General features: G+C 31.5%; 2 protein-coding genes across 3 annotated transcripts in view; both read right to left on the bottom strand.

The window, feature by feature from the left end:
- LOC126752402 (platelet binding protein GspB) overlaps nucleotides 1–979 on the bottom strand; it is a 32,565-nt gene extending 31,586 nt beyond the window's left edge. Inside the window, exon 1 of one of the 2 annotated variants that reach the window (XM_050463161.1) lies at nucleotides 460–979. The gene's annotated coding sequence lies outside the window, so the exon portion shown is untranslated. The remainder of the gene's footprint in view (nucleotides 1–459) is intronic. The other variant, XM_050463163.1, reaches the window with a different exon arrangement.
- A 9,497-nt stretch (nucleotides 980–10,476) lies between these two features.
- On the bottom strand, nucleotides 10,477–13,324 carry LOC126753140 (uncharacterized). The gene is given in 4 exon segments (XM_050464341.1): nucleotides 10,477–11,399; nucleotides 11,474–11,601; nucleotides 13,193–13,243; nucleotides 13,246–13,324. Coding segments are annotated over 4 exon segments (357 nt in total). The 5' UTR covers nucleotides 13,300–13,324; the 3' UTR covers nucleotides 10,477–11,275.
- Nucleotides 13,325–21,066: the final 7,742 nt, after the last annotated feature.

The following is a 21,066-nucleotide window of genomic DNA, read 5'->3' as shown; positions in this document are numbered from 1 at the left end:
ATAATGTACCAAAAGGAGTATACCTAAATTCGAAATGAACTGACGGCTAATCCCAAAACGCTAAAATTATATACCATATCTAGTCGGCAGGTTGATGTGTTTCCGGTTTTAGGCATCTCTATATCTATATATGTACATATGTTTGTGTATTATGACCACTCTTTCCATCAAGTTTTGCAACAATAACTAACATAATTATTATTTTGTTTTGCAAAGCTATGTTTATATAATTATAAGTATGTGTGTATATATAGCTAATATATAAGAATATACATAAGTATGTGCACATACTTATATGTATATAAGTACGTGCCCATGTTTATCTTGAACAAAAATATAAACGCAAATAGGTATGTTTACAAATGATCGCTGATTGTGGCATAAAAGACGATGTCTTGCATATTTTGTTTATCTACCTTATCATATTACGGTATATTGTTATAATCCAAACTTACTTACATACAAATTTACTTATATTCAAAGTTGATATATTTACATTCATCAGGTTCTGGTGACAACGGATTGGCATTCACCACAAAAGTGTCATATCAACTTATTCGCACTGTTTATTTGGCTTTTCGTTCTTCTTTCAGTTCTTCTTTCAATTCGCTCAAACAACTTCCGACAAAAATGAAATTTGCATTTTGTATCAAACTCGTACTTTTCAAATTTTTTTTTTCAATTATACTTAACACTTATCATTTTCCTCTCAAAATTTTAAGTTCCATTGTACATATTCTATTGTAATCGATTTTGCAACCGTCGCAATTCCACTACATCTCACTTTGTAGTATGTTTGTATTATTGATTGACACGATTTGACATATTCTGCCCCCACGATTTATAATTATATATAGCACTCCTATTAATGTACTTATATTTGTATGTATGTATATTGAGTATGCACATTTAATGTTCGTTTCACTTGCTCGTTTGCTTTGACTCGTGCGCACTCCAGATAGAACGCGACCTCCACGCAAAAGCGTTGCAAAAACAACTGATTCTCAAAAATGGGCGAGAGATTTTTCAGTGCTTCCAATTGTTAATATGATCATCACCTGCTCTCTGTTCTTAAAACTCTTTGTCTAACCATACCTTGATTAATGTTTTACAAATTTTATTCATTCTCTTATAAAGAGAAATGAGTTGAGTAAACCTCTTTTTTATGATAATTTCAGTAGTATCACTTGTTACATATGCTAGTGTTTGAATAGTGTATATACATATATTTACATATGTACTTTACTAATGTTTATTTTTATTACCCTATAACTTCATTAGCTTTATTTCACCTGCTGCAAGAATCGCTAATACAAACTGTTCGTCCTCAATGGCAGAATATCAATAGTAAGCAATATCGCCTGCTAGCTTTCTAAAGAAATGAGTTTCCAAATATAAATTTGGCTTTTAATTTTATATAAATTACAAGCAACATTAATTAGTGGTTATTAAGTATCCTAATAACGCAGTACGATTTTCTTTGATGCTTTCGATGGTTGGACATCACTTTTATCAGGTCCAATGAGGACGATGATCCCGTGCTAATTTTCTAAATCAGTCATTTAAATTTAAAATTTGAAGATTTTCAGTTTTTGCTCTGAATTCGAAAAAACTTATTTCTTGCATACCATATATGGTTCAAACATAGTTAATGCTTCAGAGTGACATACATACATATGTACGTTGAGACTAATTTTGATAAATGGTGTGGAAAATAAAAACGCAGTAATGGTTAATATTTGGAATGTACAATAAATTCCGAATGAATATTAAAAAAAATAAAAGATCTTCTCGATTTGCTAGGGAAAACTTTATAAATGTATTATATATTGTTCTAAAAGCATTGAACAATTTTATATTTGTTCTCTACTTTTAAATTACTAACATTCGACTTATAAATTTTTATAGAAACTATTGCATCTGCCCGGATATTATCGTTATATAGCGTACATATACATACATTTGTATGTATGTTAGTATGTTAGTAGATAAGCCGGTGTCTCTACATAACAATCCAAAGCAAAAGGGCAAATACTAACTAAATCAGACCTTCTTGTGCCTCAACTGAAGCCACTTACGAGTATGTCGACTTTCCAGTCTCTTAAAATACAACCACTACTTACAAAACTCGATATAATAACTGAGATGATTGTTTATTTGTTGGTTGGCGAGGAGTCACGCTTTGGTCATATCGGCGCGGTGTTTGGCCACAGCAGTTCAGCGGTCAAGACACTGGTCAATGCACAAAGCCACTTGCGCATGCGGTGCTGTTACAATTTCAAATGCCAGTAGCATCGGCAAAAGCGAAGTGGCTATTTAGGAATGCCACATCCCCACTCAAGGAATTCAATGAAGAATGTGTATTAAGCAAAGCAAAAAAAAACTATACAAATTAAAAGAGAGCTGCAACGGAAGCAAAGTTGTGGAGAAGAAGTTGCCCGAGCACTCAACACTACACGATAGAATACGAAAAAGAAAAAAAGACAAAATTAAATCTTCAGATATTTGAACTTGTTTCAACAAGAACAAATTCATATCGGTTGGTTGCACTTATTAGAACTCTTGAAGTTGCAGCGACGCCAGATATCGTCAGTAGCACCAGCAGCAAGTAAGAGTACTAGTTGCCCGCAATTTAAACGCGTTTTTATACGCCTTGTAAATTACATTTTCAGAATTGTTTTGTCTCGTTCTGGTCATGTCGCGCAGATGATATCAAGCTCCGCTGCGCATACTTTCACATATCTGTGCCCATCTACTTGTCTAACGTTGTTAAAGGGTTTTCGTTTACCACGTCAGTATAATGGTAAAAGAATATTCAATTAAATGTACGTAATACTACGTGCAAAACATTGCGAGAGTTTGGAAATCATTGACTTTAATGATTAATTGTATTAGTTTAAGTCATTTTGCGACTGAGATGTTAAACGCTGTTTTTTGCTAATTTTGGGTTGCTAAAATTGAAAATGATAGTAAAATTTTCCTAACACGTAGGATTTTTCCTTCATATTTGTTGAGTATTATTGAATAATAACAGTTCAAAATATACTATGTATATTTAGTACATCAGTTTATTTTATAAAACTGGGGAATTTAATACATTGAATATGTATGCTATAGTATAATAAAAATTTTCTACGGTGTAACTAGTATCTTTAATATAATCTATACGATCTGATTTTGCCAATATTTGTAGCAAAACTACAATATGTACTAGAAAATATCTTCAATTATTTTAAAGATATTTTATATGTTAAACGATATATTTGTATAAAATCAACTTCTAACAAGAAGGGAAGGCCTAAGTTTGGGAGCAACCGAACATTTTATATACTCTTGCAACTTGCAAGAATCAAAGCCATGGAAATACTTTAAGGTGTAAAACCAATCATATAAAGTAAAGTCAGCCGGCTGTTCGAAATTCCTGATATTAGTTATATAGAGGCAAAAGTCAACTACAGGTACAGGGGTCTAAATATTCGGTACCTAAGGGCTTGAACAGTTTTGATTGGACTTAAACAGTTTGTGTTCTTAGGGTGGCACACACTAAAGATATTATTTGTGCAAAGTTTTATACCGTTATATTAATTGCTTCTTGATGCATGCACCAGAAACTCAACAAATTAAGTGGAATTTAAAATTGTGCTATGTATGTATATGGGAAGTTGGCGTGATTGTTGTTCACCATGTAACTTAAAAATGTAAGAAGAATTACACGTACTAAATTTTGTTGAAATCGGTTAGTCGGGTCTCGAGATATGGGATTTCACCAAAAAGTGGGCGGTACCACGGCCGCCTTCCAATTTTCATACCAGATTCCATAAAACTCCCTTATTATCTTCATTTATCTGTTTTAAAGTGAAAGAATCTGAAAGAACTCAAAGTGATGTTGTAGAGGAAACAAAAAACTATTTAAAAACGCAGACAATAAGCCAGAAACGCATATGTACATAAAAAATTAATAACAGCGACATTTATTTAAATAGAAACGTTCGTAAATAAATTAAAAAGTTAAGTAAAGATATTGTTAACGATATTCAATGGATTCAAACTTCTTATTTCCAAAAGTAGTGTAGCCAACTGCTAAACGTCAGTTCCTTGATTTTGATATCTCTACCGACTATAATATGTTGATAGTACTCGTATTCGGTAGCATATGAGGTGAGTTCATAAAGAAACGGTAGATTTAAAATCTCTTGGCTTTAGAGAGACCGATTACTCGTATTATTGTTGATTACGATACAATTTTCAAAATTATTATTTACATACTTTGTCAGTAGGAGCCGCAAAGGTTAGACATGTTTTAAAATAAATAGAACCGTTAAGGGACGTCGTTTAGAAACATAGGTGACATTAAAAGCGCATCATTGAAATAGCTAAAGGCTATCCCAAATATTGAGCTTGAGAAGTTTTTCGACGATTGGAAAAAACGCTGGCATAAGTGCATTATATCGAATGGAGACTATTTTCAATGTGTAAATACCTCGTAAACACGTAATAGGAGTGAATGATGAAACGCAAATGTTTTGAACCAAAATACATTTAAAAGGGTTACATATTATAGCTGTTTACATATGACATATTCTAAAAGTGTAATGTGCTAAACCCATAGCCAATTTTAAAACTTATCCTCATTTAAACTTCATTCTTGAAGATACATGTATTTACACACATATTAATTATAGGGTTATATGTACCCACATATATATGGTATATAAATGACCAGGATGACGAGACGAGTTGAAATCCGAGTCCTTACACCATTAATTGAAAACGTATAAAGATCCATAACTAATACGTAAATTAAGACGCGGAATTTAAATTTGGCACAACGAATCACATTATGGGGGGGAGCACCTGTGGCGTGAAAATCATTAAAAAGTTGGCGTGGCCCCAAAAAAGTTTAATTTTTAACCATTCTTACGATACTTTGAATATAGGTGATTCTCCCACCTCCCCTATTTTCCATATAACACTATTTCAAATTCCATCTGATTCTTCACTTTCCAGTATGCAAATCAAGCACTATAAAATGTATCGGATTAAAACTTCGCATGAATAGTGCCTCTGAGGTGTGCCATTTTAGGTCCAAAACTGTTCCAGCCCCTAAATACCGAATATGTCGAACCCAGCTTTTAATAGGAAAATTTTATTTACTTAGCTCGAACTTAGCCCTTCCTTAATTGTCTTTTATATACATATGTATATATGTATGTATGTACATGCTTCAATAGAATAATTTTCGATAATTGATCTCCAAAAAGCTTTCGTTCTCTAAAAGAATTTAATTTTCAAATAATTTTTACATCGTTGCCGAAATTTTGGTAGCGAAATATTTTTAAGAATTTAAAATGTCAATTGATGTATTAATATGTTTCAACTATTTTATATGTATAATTTAATATTTTCGCCTAAAACCCATCTTCTTATAAGTTAAGATATTTTAAAATTGGTAGAACTATTGAACTTCAAAGTACTTTTAAATCACTGTTAAAAGTACTTCTAAGTTGCTATGGATGCTACGAGATTATTCACAATACAAAATACAGTTATTGTTGCCAAGGCAAGCACACTGGCAACTATTCACCAGTCACCTTAGACAACAGGGGTGTATTTTCAGTACTCAAACTTACGTCTTATAATACAGAGTGGCGCACCAATCGTGCTACAAAAACAAACCGTTCACGCTTTGCAGTGACTAAGGTATACATTAATTAATAACTATTCAACGCAGTAAAATTGCATTTAGGAATAAAAAATGAAAACATTATTCCCGATTTAAGAATAACACTGTGGGTTCCTTCCAAATTTGCACTGCGTATTTGGTTGCAGTTCTCTTCTACCATTCTCCATATACATATACTAAGTGAAGAATGACAATCCCAGACAGCACCACCGAAAACTTCATCGTTGCCGTTTAAATCTTGTATTCTTCTGCACTCATTTCAAATTATAATTGAACTTTTTATCAACACGCAGCTATTTCGTTATTTTTTATGTTAGGTGTTGCGTTTGTTTGTTTGCCCATAATCTTGCAAAGTAGCCGCAATTGTCAATGCGATTTTCTGTGGTGATATAAAAAATATCTTACCGGTTCCACATGGTACGTCGTAAAAAACCGCCTTGTTCAATAATATCAGTACATTCCAGGTATAAGCAAATTGGTGTACTTTACAGTAGCTATGGGTTGGTATTATTATTATTATTTTTTTTTAGAGTGTTTGGACAGTGCGGTATCATTCTTTGCAGTCCGTCATTACAGTGAAAAGGTAATTCAGACGGGATATTGGCTCCCCCGAGTATAAGGACCATTATGATATTGGTAAACATATTTGACGAATCTAGAAGTATCGCAAGAAGATCGAGATCACGGCTGTTGCATCGTCAATTCCGGCAAATTCAAGAGTTCCGCCTCGCAACTTTTCGACGAAATTTGAAGTTAGCAGACGGTTATTACAACGGATAATTCATAACGACTTAAGCCTGCTTCGGTACAAAGTTCAAATAACAAGCCGGTTGAACTCTCTAGATTTGATTAATCGCCTGAAATTTTGCTAAAAAAATTATTGAAATGGCAATAACTTGATAAATTGCCTATTTATGTCTGATGAGATGCATTTTATTCTAAACGGAAATTTAAATAAGCAAAATTGCCGTATATGGCGTAAATCAAATCTAGAAATAATCCACGAGATAGATCTTCTTCACCCAGAACTAGTCACTGTGTGGTCCGCAGTTTCATCAAGGTATATTGTCGGGCCATACTTCTTTGTAATAGTAACTGTCAAATGGTATTTAAAGATGTTGAATGAGTTTTTTTATCCAGAACTGCGCCGAAGACGTATTCCTTTCAATAGCGTTTGGTTCCTGCAAAGTGGAGCAACTGCGCACATAGCCAAACTGGTTATTGCGGAACTCCAACGAAAATTTGAAAACAAATTAATACCAAGAAACTCCCCTGTCCACTGGACCCTAAGGTCAACTGATCTAACTGCAATAGGCTTTTTTATGGTGTTATGTCAAGAAAGAGGTGTACAAAACAAAACCCAGACATCTTACAGAATTTAACCAGTCCATTTAATTGATAATTGATGCAACCCCAACTCCAACCCTTCAGGGCGCAATGAATAATTTTATAATTAGGTGTCGCATATGCAGAGCTGAGCCTGGAAATCATTTATGGTCGATAACTTTTAAAAATTATTAATTATATAAAATAAAATAAAATTTGCTATACAATAAAAAAGATATCAATGTAATGCATTGATTAAAAAAGTTATTACGGTTTGTTTTTGTAGCACGATCGCATTCACCATGATTAAAAGGTAAGTATTGGAAATTAGTAGTTATTTCAGTATAAGGTAACGTGCATCCACAAGATGACTGATAATGAATTTTTATTTTCATTCTATTGCTACATATACATAGCATACTATGCATTGGCATTTGAATTTCTCTACACTTGTCGCCATCAATATTGTGACGAAACAGAAATCGTAAATTTTAAAGTTTAATCTTAAAATGTGTTTTTTCTTATTAGTTAAAACTGTAACTATCACAAACCTAAAAAAAATGTTATAATGAAAATACAAAATTTAAATTTAACAAAATGAAAGTAATGAAAAGGAATTTAGTGGAACCTCTTCTTATATGTTTCAAAAGAGTCCTGACGGTATTTATAATATTTAAATGTGGACTTTGAGTTGGCCAGCCTTTTGTTTTTGACATATGTATGTCAAAAAATTAGTTATCATCCGAACTTTATATCATGGGACATTATTAGGATATTAAAATATATTATATAGGGTACTCAAATATTAATTTTGATCTGTCGAGTCGGCGATAAAAACCAAGACAACCAGTACATTACAGGTTTTGTCCGGAAAGTAATAGGTCTGAGTCGATTTAAAAAAATGTATTGAACCAATCGTTACAATTTTCTAAAAACTTTCAAAATAGGTTCTTGCCAGCGCGATTTTCTAATCATTGAATTCGTCATAGAATAGCCTTGTGAGCCGAGGTTCATGCTTCTTGGATCCTCTCTGTCATCTCAAAATACCCCTTTGTCTCGGGATCATACCCAAAGATCCATGACTCGTCATCTGTGATTACGTTATTCAAAAATTGGGGGTCACTTTCACACATGTTCAAATTTTCATGGCACACTTTCACTCGCCGCAATTTCTGGTGAGCACTTTTGGGACCATCTTCGCGTACACTTGCGCATGTTCAAGTGCGCCGTTACAATGTCATGAACCACAGATTTTGATAAATTTAACATCTGGGCAATTAAACGAGTAATTAGTCGACGGTCTGAGTTGAAAACTTTGCGTACACGAGTCACATTGTCGGTGTTTGTCTCCCAGCACGGTCTTCATCAGCGATCTCTTTCCAGCCTTCCAAAAGGGCCTGGTGGCCCCGAAACATACCACTTCAGCTTACTTTATCATATCAAATGTATCTGTCGCAGATTTATCGAGTTTCACACAGAATTTAATCTCTGCTCTAACGAACGTTGTATTTTCGGCTTGCACCACTCACAAAAACACGTCGCGCGAAAATGTTTGTCCTGACTCTCCAGATCTGAGATAAAGAGATCCCCAACTCTCCTGTCACTGGAAATGTGAGAACCGCTCACCTGCCGAACTTTGACAGTTGACTGGATTGGGTAGGTTTTGACGTTTGCAATTGGAATGACTGGAACGGCCAGATTGAAATTATAGCAAAAATATATGTGAACGGAGGAATTTGTTGCCGCTGTTCAAGATCGCTAATAAAAATTTAAAATAATGAAAATCAAAGAAAAGGCGAAATTTAAATATATTTCATGAAACGTTTTGTAATTTGATGCATAATAGAATTGATTTTCAATTACAAATGATTAAAAACATTTAATAATTGAGAACTAGCAGGCTTAATTCACCTTATTTAGTATTGAAAGATCAAAAGTTAGTTGTTTTAATATACTTACCATAAAATCATAAAAAAGGATGTATGTAAGTAGTTTCGCCATATATAAAAAGTCCAATATATAATAATTTGCAATCGTAATAAATGTTGGGTGTGTTAATTTAAAATGCCCAAAAATTCTTATTTTGTTCGATCTGGCCATAATAGAAAATGTTATAAAAAACGCTTATTTTGAGGCGCTCTCACACTGGAATAAGTTGGGCATCCCATTATCCCTGCTCCAGATGCTCGGAGACAACTGACCAGCCGCTCATTCGCTAGCTAGGAACGCCCTCTACCGAATTCAGTCGGTGCGAGCACGCTCCAAAGTACAGTCATGGCGGAAGAAAATCAGTCCTATTACTTTCCGGACAAATCCTGTATACGCAAATTACCCCCAGAGCGTATCCACCATTTTGACTTGTGCAAATACATATTCCTTTTTGATGACTGGTCTTGTAAGCATGTTTGAATTTCATGTGAACAATGTATACTTAGATGTAATTGCTTTAAAATGTCATTACTTAGTATTAAGACTTTTAAATCAGTTTTTATATTTTAATCACAGTTTAGTATCGGTAAAAGTTTAATACAAAGTTGTTTAATATTCACGTGCTCAAACCTTTACACAAATAAAAGCTTTCCTCGCGAGCCTCTTCAATCAGCAAATCGTTCACATACGCATCACACCGTACTCATGAAAATAATAAACTATAAGTGTTTAAGTATGTAGTATATCCGTATCTGACCTAATATCTAATGAGCTCAAGCTTTCCCCGTTATTTTGAAGTAGAAAGCTTTAGAGCTTTACTGACAACCGAGAGAATTGCTGCCAACGAGTATCAATCAAAATGCCACGAAAACTCTAATTTCATTACACTTAAAATTTGAAAAGGTTAGTCATGCTTTATTTAGTAATTATATATGTGGTACTCACAACGTGTCATAAAGCATCATAAAACCACAAATTTTTACACTTGTTCAAAAAATTTGTTGTAGGATTGCATACTAAAATAAGTTTACGCAAATACAACCCTGAACGCTATGTTTCCGGATCGTTATAACTTACTATATAACTTTATGAGACTATGTGAAATTCCTAATTGTAAATATTAAAATTAAATGGTTAAATTCACTTTGAAAGCACCCCTAAATGCCGCTAATATATTAGATCGTATAGAGAGTAATGTTTTTGTTTTATGAACCTATGGGGACTATTTTAAATGCACGTTTTTCTACCACTTAAACTACTCCAAGAGTGGTCCCTTCCTAGTCGCTTATTGTGAACACATTTGCACAAACCTAGAGTGGCATTGATTATTACTCCAATATTTTACAACAAATTACTGTATTGTTCCATAAATTCTATTCATACACGACATTTTGGTATATAAGATGAAGTATAATCCATTTTCTATTAATCTAAATTTTCGTTATAGAATATTATGCTATATTGGACTATTTTAGTTCGGTAGCTGTCTTCGAATCTTGTAATAAATAAATTTTATTCATAAAGTAAAACTATGTTAATTAATTTCACACTCCGTTTTTTATTATTATTATTTAGTTATTCATACGCAAAGGTATTATTTTATTCAGTGTTAAAATAATATGCGCAATGATTGGTTCATGTTTTGCAAATACTCGAAATAAAAATATATGAATGTGTTGATTAGAAATATTTTATATCTGAATTGTTAAAGTGGTGGAATATAAGTGTGCATTTTATATATGCATGAATTTACCACATCATATACATTCCGTCTTAAATGAAATTAAAGCAGTTAAATAAAGATACATATACAGATCAATAAATTATATACATATATATGGTCTAAATGTTACAACATTTAATTGTACTTTAAAAGCATGTAATGAGCTGTGAGGTAATTATTTATTAGTAATTTAATATCTACATACATATACTATTTTACTTATTTTTTCTTAAAATAAAAAGAAAAAAATGAGTTCTTAAGAAGTAGGTATATTTTGATTATTAATATCTGTATACTATAATAATGCACTTATATACATTTAGATATATTTTTGGATACACTTTTATGGCATTCAACATTAGTTAATATGTGAAGGAAGGTAGGAAAAACACTTTATTATGATGTACATATGTAAATATTGAGGAGGATCAAAGAAGCATTCTGTTTGAAATGTTGATTCTAAGTTACTTTTTAAATAGCGAACTGCTTAATATTTTAAACATTTTTGTTATTTACGTTTAACATATATTTACAATTACAAGCTTATATATGTATGTAAGAAAGTTTCGTCATTTGTATTTGAGTTCGTATTTTTGGTTACATCACAAAGCATTTTATTTTTTAAAGCAGGAAATAGGGTTAAAGTAGCATTGACGATATCTGACTTGGCGTTTTGTCTCAGGCATACGGAAAAGTTCGTTCATGCCGCTGCTCCACCCAGGTGTGCGAATATAAGATCTGTTATGAGTAACAAAAGAACTGGATTAATATTAATTTGTGGCATGAGAAATAATTTATTAGCAATGATATACGTAGGTCTATATTGCGCGATTAACATTTGCAGACGATCAAAAGGAACGGCAGAGTAAGTTGAGGGCACTGGAAGCTCATAGTAGCTATTACGCACTTCGTCGACATCCTGTCCAAAATTATCTAGATCCTGAAATTAAATTATAATTTAATGCAAATTTCTTCATGTTTTAGAATTTAATGTATGTATATGTCATATAGGTACTATAATATTATTATTATCACTGGAATGAGCGGTCATCATTTTCCGAAGAACTTTGATTCAAACTTAGTTTCCTCTACTCAAATAACATGAAAATAGTTTTGCTCAGCAATAGTACCAAAAGTCTTAAAAAAAATATCAAGCATTAAATGATACTTCTGTCACAAAAAGACTCCTCTTAAATGCTCTTCATCCCTTTTAAGACTGCTTATAATTATTGGATTCTTCATTAAATAGTATCAAGCAAGGAATACAAATATGAAGCAAAGGAGTAAGGGCTTATTGTAATACATGTGTATTATTTATTCAAATTTATTACCGTGTAGTCTTTTCGAGATGCCTCCAAGGCTGAAGTTAAAGATGAAATACAAGAAGTGAATGTCCAAAAATTACAAAGTAATTTTCTACGAGACATGACGTCAAACGAAAAATTTCTAGACGGGAAGGTTTCAATCATTGAAATCTTTGAAAAATTAATTTTTGAATCATAAATAAAAAACAAAACGGCCGATTTTGACATTATGAATCAAAAATCTTTGAAAGCAAAAAATTTTGCAAATTAATGTTTTTGGGCTATTGACACAACCTTATAAATATTGTACCACAGTGTTTAAATTGAACCATGTACACTATTATGGAAAATTCAAAGCAATCATGCAGAAACCATATTCGTAGTATTTTTATACTCTTGCAAGCTCTTGCTACAGAGTGTAATAGTTTTGTTTACCTATTGGTTGTAATTATCACCTAAAACTAAGTGACATAGTGACATGTATGTACATACATATATATAAATGATCAGGATGACGAGAAAAGATGAAATCCGTGTGACTGTCGGTCTGTTCGTCCATACGTGCAAGCTGCAATTTCTTTTATTCCTATGTCACAGTGTGAAAATGGGCGAAATCGGATTATAACCACGCCTACTTCCCATATAACACAATTTTAAAATCCATTTGATTCTTTCACTTTCCAGTATACAAATCAAGAAGTAATTAATATAACGGGATATATTTTGAAGTAACAATTCCTTTAAAGTATGACTGTAAATTGTCCAAATCCGATAAAAACTGTTCAAACTCTTAGGTATGAAATATGCTCTATCTCTAGTTGACTTCTGACTGAAAATATCGGTTAATGTGTAAGATATACTTATACAATTGAAATTCAGAGAGAATCCTGTCCTGACAATAGTAATTCTGTGTATCAAAGTCATCGGGCTGAATTCACTCCATATGATTGGTAATTGAATGTGAGGTTCTTTAATGAAACCCTGGAAACATTTTTTTAGTATGTGGTGTGTATGTGGTAATATAACACCCACATACTCCATATAATGATTTATGTATGAGTTATATATAGCATATGTATACATAAAATTGCTAAGATTCCGATCCTCTGGTTGACGTTTTACATCTTAAGGTTAATGTTCAGTTGTACCCCGAACTTAGCCCTTTTTTATTTGTTGTATAATATTTCGTTCATGTAAAAATCAACTTTTAAGTATTTATCGAATTACCTGATCGTTGCCGAGTGCATTTTGGGGTCGCGACTCGATTGATCGATTGATTGAATTGTCATCATTAGTACGATATAAAGCATAAAGATGGATATTATTTTCATCATTTTTTTAATTTTAAATCCAATATTTTGCTCTGAAAAAAACAAACAACTATTTTTTATATACATTTAATTAAAATATAGAATAATGAACACATGTTTACAAATAAACGTAATTTGGCAAAAACACAATACCTCTATTTAATAAAAAAAATTTGTTCTCAATTTGTCAATCGCTCTAAAAAAGGCTCAAGTCGATTGGTCGAGAGAAATGTTATAAAAATGCAATAGTGGGGCTTCGAAACCCATCTATGACATCGTAAGAGGGGATGAATCGTAGATTTACGCGTATAAGCCCGAAATTAAGCAGCAATCCACTGTATGGGAGATTAGCCGAATTCAAAAAAATTTGAATGGTTGCCTGTTTTTTTAGCCAGTTGTCTTTCAAGAAATCAGAAAAATTCACCACGACAATGCGAGCTTTCACAAATCAACCGAAACAACTGAACCGTATGACTTCTTTTTATTCCCGTACGGAAAAAACTAAACTAAAAGGTCTATTCCCGAAATATAAATGTCAATTCTCGTAACATCCCCCTGCGTTTAGTTATCCGCACAATATAAGTTCTATGTAGGCGTTTATGTGGTAAACATATGTATATTTGAACATATTACGAAATTCGTATACAGAACGCAATAATATTGTACCATTACAATATTACTTAGATAACTTCCGATGATTGCATTGAATGTAATTACCAACGTAGTAAGACATAAAACCGCAAATGTCCTCTTCATACATAATAGAATATTCCTCAAACTATCACTAATGCATTTTAAATTTGCAATATGACATTTTAAGTACATTTTAATTAAATACCTTGAAAAAACGCGATTCATGAACAATTATGAAATATCTATAACTGAATTTAATATTTTCTTTAAAAGGCGTACCTTGAAAAGTTTTCTTAATTTTCAGATGATTATATACGTATATGCATTCTCATTTCCTGAAATCCCAAATATGAAATTAAAAAATAGGAAAACGAATCCCCCATACTGGATTAAAAAATAAAAACAAAACTAACAATTTTATTCCCAAGCATATAATTAAGAATTAAACAAAAAATAAATGTATTTTCATCAAGTGAAGTTTTACGCACCTTATTCATATTAAACAATACATTTTTTAATTTTTATTTCCAAACATCTTAGATTAAAAATTAGATCGGGATTAAAAATTAAATTTTTAATTATTTTACAATTCTTTAAGCAAAGCAAATCACATAGAAGTGTATAATATAGAAAGCATTTACGTCTGCAAGGCATCAATGCTGCTACTCGATTGAAACGTAATATTTTTCTCACAGGTAGCAAGATTCATTTCCGCAAATCGTGCCAGACTAGTGTCAGGGCTGGAAATGCCGAATGAATACAGAGCAATAGCATTGAAAGGAATAAAAAGTTTAATTGCAATTCTACAACACGATTTCGTATTTGCCACAAACAATACGTTAAGGTATCAATGTTGCAAAGCTTCAGCAATAGAAGAATGAATAACATAAAACTAAAAATTAAAATATGTACATATATGTTTTACAGTACTAGAAATGTTTGAAATAGTTTTGGATAATGGCTTCTTTTTCAAATTACTTCACCCATTAATATATATAATAAAAAACTTATGCGATCGAAAAGTTTTATAGCAGGGAAAATAATTGTATACAATTTAAATAATACAAATTACGAAATTAGTTCTATAAAAGTTCCTTAAAATGTACATATAAAGGTCTTTTTTAATTAGTCGAGTAAATATTTAAATCTTTCTAGTATGAAGTCGATTAGATCGAACAGGTACTATACTTTACCATCATAAATTCCTCATTAAGTCAATTAGATAAACTGGTTGCGTGTATGCAAAATGGAAATAATGAAAGCAGGAGATTGTAAATATACATGCATATGTACCATATATACTAGTATACTACATGTACATCTACGACCGCGGCTTATTCTTTGTTATTAGGAGTATATTTGTGTATTAGAGGATGAAGAATGTATGCATATCTTCAATCAAAAACCCGCTGTCGCAAACCCGGCAAAATTAATTTCATACTCCGCTTTAACAAGAATTATAAGTATTTTGGCATGCAAACAATGCTGCAGGAAAGTGCAACTTACAAATTTTTAGCTTACACCGAATGAATCGATGCATATTACTAATTTAATAAATTTATCAATTTTTTTTACAATACTTTTAAGCTTTAGCTGAAAAACGGTTATTACTATTACCTAATTAATGAAGTAATTTAAAAATTAAATTCCAACGTTAAACTCATTTTAAAATCTTTCAAAAAAATAAACGGAAATAACAAGCCGACGGAATGATTTATTGCTCCAAAAGTATTTTATTACTTAAATCAAAGAAAATTTTGTACTTCTTTACTAATGGCGTTTGCAAACATTATGTTATCGTCGCCTACGACAACTTTTGAAACGAAGTCTCAAATTTTTTTATCTTGGCACAGTGAAAGTGTCAAATTTCATTGTCATTACAATTTTAATTCTACCCATATAAGTATATGTATGTATGTAACATGCAAATTTATTGTGGCTGTTAAATGCTTACCATTTAACTTACTAGAAAAGCTTTATTTCAAACAAAAACGCATTCATAAGTATGGGTAATATGTATACACAATCATTTGAATATGGTGTTATTACATCTATTGAAATGTAGATATTTGTATGTATTTATTAAAAAAAGAAAAACTAGTAAATTTGTTTAGTAATTAAAAATTTTCGTATATACTAACCTACTTTTAATATGTTATTAACTTAAAAGATTAAACTCGGGCAATTACTTGTATATTTGATGAAGTATGTAATATTAATTATTATTTGTACAATCTTCTCACGGTTTTATTGTCATTTAAAATCAATTGGTTAGTGTCGTCCCAAACTCCTTTTTTATTGTGCAAAATTGAAAAAGATTGTGTCTTAACTTCATTATATGTAGTATGTATGTATGTTGATTACTGTGTTGTTGAAGTATTGTTGCTTTAGTCTCCAATTCAAAACTGCTCGCTGCTCAAATGCAGTTAACGACAATGACTTCAGGCACATACATACGCATAAACACGTATAGTGCCCATAATTTTTTATATCAAATTTCAAATTAACTTGCAAATGTTATTTATCAGACCAATAAACATGTCCTGATTATGAGGGTTTTATTTGATGTACTTATATTCGCTTACCCTTTGTTGAACGATAATTACTGCTATATCATAACGGAAGTATAACAATTATAGACAATATTTATATTTTGAACACTTTGCCTTTTCGTTTCTAAAGGTTTTATTTACATATGTTTGTTAAATGTCAAATTACGTATTTACATATGTTCTAAAAACACTAGTCAAATGATGTCAAAGTTGCTATGCTAATAACAAACCATACTTATGCGTTTATTGTAGGATAAACAGGTATTCACCCACAAGTAAAACAACATATACATAAATACTCATGAATGTGTAAGTATTGCGTTGAATTAGGAACATACGATTTTATGACAACCAACTAATCCAATTTTATTGCCTAGGATTCCATTCATATTCGCATACTGATAAATTGGGACGCATGTGATAGTAAAATATTAGATAATGGGTTCAACAGGAAACAAAAAAATTCCAAATGCCGCTGATTTGTCCGTTAGTTGCATTACGGTACAGAATTTTAAGTTGCAAAATAAATGTCTGTATGTAACAGTGAAAAATTCATACATACTATATTATGTCTCTACAAAGTTTGAAAGCACCAAAATCAATCCCAAAAACAAATACGTAAGTTTCTTCAAAACTCTCATCCCATTATATTTTATACTCAATTAAGACATTTCACGTTTCATTGATAATTTGTGTGTATTTACACATTTAATGCCCCACAATCAATGCCAATGAAATTAAAGTTGTTGGAACTTAGTTGAAAATCATTACAATTGATAGATAAGCAATGAGAAATGTTTTGAGTTTTTATAGCTATTTAAAAGTGTGCTGGTACTGATACATTATCTCCCACAGACTTCCTCTCCATGCAAATAAATTCACAAAATTAAATAATTACAAAAACTGTAACTCAAATTAATTGGAAATATTTCTAAAATAAAAATCAAAATATAAAATTTAAAATCAGAATAGTATTATTATTGGTTGTACACTTGATGTGTTGATCAATAACAGAAATATTAAATCAAATAATAATTACTTCCAAAGATCTCCTAAAAACTATGCAACGGTAAACTTAGAGTGTATATCTAGCTAAAACGGTCATATTTACCCTTGACATATTGAAACACGGTTTTTAGATTTTGTACAATAGAGTTAAAATATACATATTCTTCATAGAAGCATCTCAAAATGCAATTTGATTTTCCATTTTTTAAGCATTAACATTAATTGCATGGCGATATACTAAAGTAATAGATTAGTTAGCTATTCGCATCGCTTAGTCGGCAAAATAAGCCATTTTATACTGCCTACACCTCACATATATGAACTTGATTATTTGTAGTTATTGGATAAAATTATAGATGTACATGATGAGTACGAAAAATACATGAAGCAAATACATACATTGATTGTTATTTTCACACGCTTTACACTAATAATATTGATATTTTGAAAGCAAATTCAATGAAGAAAAGACAGAAGTACTTATATTATATACACTATTTTTTGGATTGTAAGTAATGTTAAAAGATATATATATATATATATTTTGAAGTATGAATAATTATATGCCACACTTACCTTACAGAATTTGTTTACAATATTAATACGATTAAACCAATTAAACTTTGTTTTACCAGAATTCACTTTTCTATCTTGTGTTGAAAATTCAAAACCTCAACTTTATCCCTAGAATTTTTTCTTTATATTGCTGTTCACACTGTTAACTATGCTGGCAATCTGACGCAGTATCAATCGCTACCTAGCTTTTTATACAGAATAGCTCGAAAAGTCGGTTAGCTTACATGCGCACCCGCAACATTCACGTCAATATAAACGATGTCTGCATAAATGTGTAGCATGGCCGATAAATCCATCGTAGTCGAAATGCAAAAGCAACACTTAATATGAAAGCTACCAGCAGGAACAATCGGCAACTCGATGTAATCACCTCGAACTGGGTTCATTATCATTTCCTACTAGATTGTAGTATAATATGTAATTATGTGTGACACTGTTAATAGGGTTGTAAAACCTGTATTTGTGTGTGTAATGGGCATGCATCCTCGGCTTATAAGCTGAAAATATGAAGTGTAAATACATTCATTTATGTGTACGAGTGTGTGTTGTTGCAACTTTTATTGGAAACATGTTGCTTTGACTTTGTTCTGTATAGGGAGTAACGAATACTTAGTAGCTTGATACCTGTTGCGTGTTTCTCTTTTCTGTCAATGAAAGTGTTAACTGAAACACATTGTTGTAATGATTGCACCAAAATTTTCAATAAATAATTTACTCACCTAAATATAAATTTTTCGTCAATTACGGATATGAATTCCCTCTGACCTATGTTCTTAATATATAATATAATATATCAGCACCTGCTGTTTCCCAAACTTATTATATTCATTTATACTTTCGCAACATGTTGCTACAGAGTATACTAGTTTTTCCACCTAACAGTTTTTTGTATAACCTAAGGCTAGTCAATATATAGGGATATACATATATAATGTATAAATGATCACCATGGCAAGAAGAGTTTAAATCAGGGTGACTGCCTGTACGCCCCTCTTACCGCGCAAACAATAACATAAATAAAAATTGAGATATCCTGATGAAACTTGCTATAATGTTCTTTGGAAATCAAGGAAGGTCGGTATGGGCGTAATCGAATCACTGCCTCGGCCACAAAACGCCATTAAACGAAGTCCAATAAGTGCAATAATTAAGCACTTAGGATGCATGACTGTAATAGTACGGTACACAGGATGGCAATATCGAGGGACATCTGTTGGCTACAAATTTTTTAAATTAGGCCACGTGCCAAAAATTGGTAAAATAGAGTGAATACTTTCCTTATACATATCTAATAAAAATAATTCGAACTTCCGATTGACTTAATACCTAAACTATCGGTCAATATGTAAGCAATTTCAATGATTTTTGGAAAGAATCTCTAGGTAAAAAAAGTGTATCTTCTTGAATTTGCTTTAGGTGTTACAAACAAACATTGGGCCAAAAAAACTCGTATACTCTTTTGCAAATATTCATTAACTATTTACTTTAATTTGGCAAAAACAGTCAATTTCTCCTCGTCAAGGAGAATGGAAATGTATAAGCGAAAATATTCCTTGCGAAAATTTAAGGACCACATGGTCCAAGTGACCTTGCTTTAAAACAGACCTGGTTACATATCTAACCGTATGTTACGCTGCACTGGACCATAATGCTCTTTTATTCGGTTCTGTTTACTGTTATTAATAGATCTTTACTCAGTTGTTGATTTTTTTTCACGAAATAAGACGCGTCATTTTACACAAATTGAAAAAATATTGTGCATATTATTATGCAAAAGTGAATAATTTTAATATCTATTGAGTGATTAGTGAGTATGTTCAGTATTAAAAAAAGGCACTTGAAATGCTTCTTTGAAACAAACAAAAAATTGATAGATGCAAATGAGGCATATTTTCAAATTCGTGGAAACGGCGCCGCTTTGTGGCTGTTTTTTTCATTGCCTTGTTACAAACAAGTGTACTACTATATTAAGTTTTATTATTTTGAAATATGACATCATAAACTTATCTAAACTATTTAATTTTTACATAATTAGAACTTTGTTGTTGGTGTATTAGTGCATAGGTCTGTTGGAGAGCTACCTCAAAGAGAGGAACTGCAAGTTTTCCCCCCTATAACAGATGATAACAATTCAAAACTAGTGGGGAAATTCAATGACAACAATTGAGAAAATTAAGTATAACTCCTTTGATTTATACCTTAAAATAACTGTAACATAGGTATATTTTTAATGTTTAAGTACTTCAATAAATAATTTCAATAATTTAAGTTTAAATTATATCATTAATTGCATTATAATAAATAAAAAGATCTATGGTAATAAAAACCATTGTTTTATTGGACAAAAACAAGGATAGCAACGCTGTTTTACCTATTACTCATCAAAAACATGGTACAATAATACCATAATAATTGATGATATTTTATAAGTATATACTCTACTAGACTAGACGAAGGAGTTTGGTGGGTGGTCCTATGCTATGCAATGTCCAATGACAACAAAATGTTATGGTGACTATATTTTCTTCATATGTTTCGAACACTTCGGTCACTAGTTTTAGTTACAACGTACTGTGACTCTACTATTTGGAGTTTGATGGGTGGTCCTATACTATGCAATGTCCAATGACAACAAAATGTTATGGTGACTATATTTTCTTCATATGTTTGGAACACTTCGGTCACTAGTGTTAGTTACAACGTACTGTGACTCTACTATTTGCAGGGTTTCTTTTGCTACTTAAACTGTATATATAGTATATACATTTGTACATACGTGCATATGTATCTATATATGTACATATGTCTATATGCCTAAATTCACTTGACCATCCATTTGAGGTTTGAGCCAGCATGGCAATAAAATATATATTTTTATGTTAAATTATGACTTATTAGTTAGATATCTGCCTGTCAATTTAACTACTCCTCGTCTTCTACTATTACAACGATTCATAAGTACATTTTGCACATTACAACTACAAGTGTATTGCAAACTTTGCATTATTATGCAAGGACCGCT

Source organism: Bactrocera neohumeralis, chromosome 3, assembly GCF_024586455.1.
Source record: "Bactrocera neohumeralis isolate Rockhampton chromosome 3, APGP_CSIRO_Bneo_wtdbg2-racon-allhic-juicebox.fasta_v2, whole genome shotgun sequence".
Taxonomy (NCBI): Eukaryota; Metazoa; Arthropoda; class Insecta; order Diptera; family Tephritidae; genus Bactrocera; species Bactrocera neohumeralis.
This window is presented reverse-complemented; position numbering and strand designations above follow the sequence as displayed.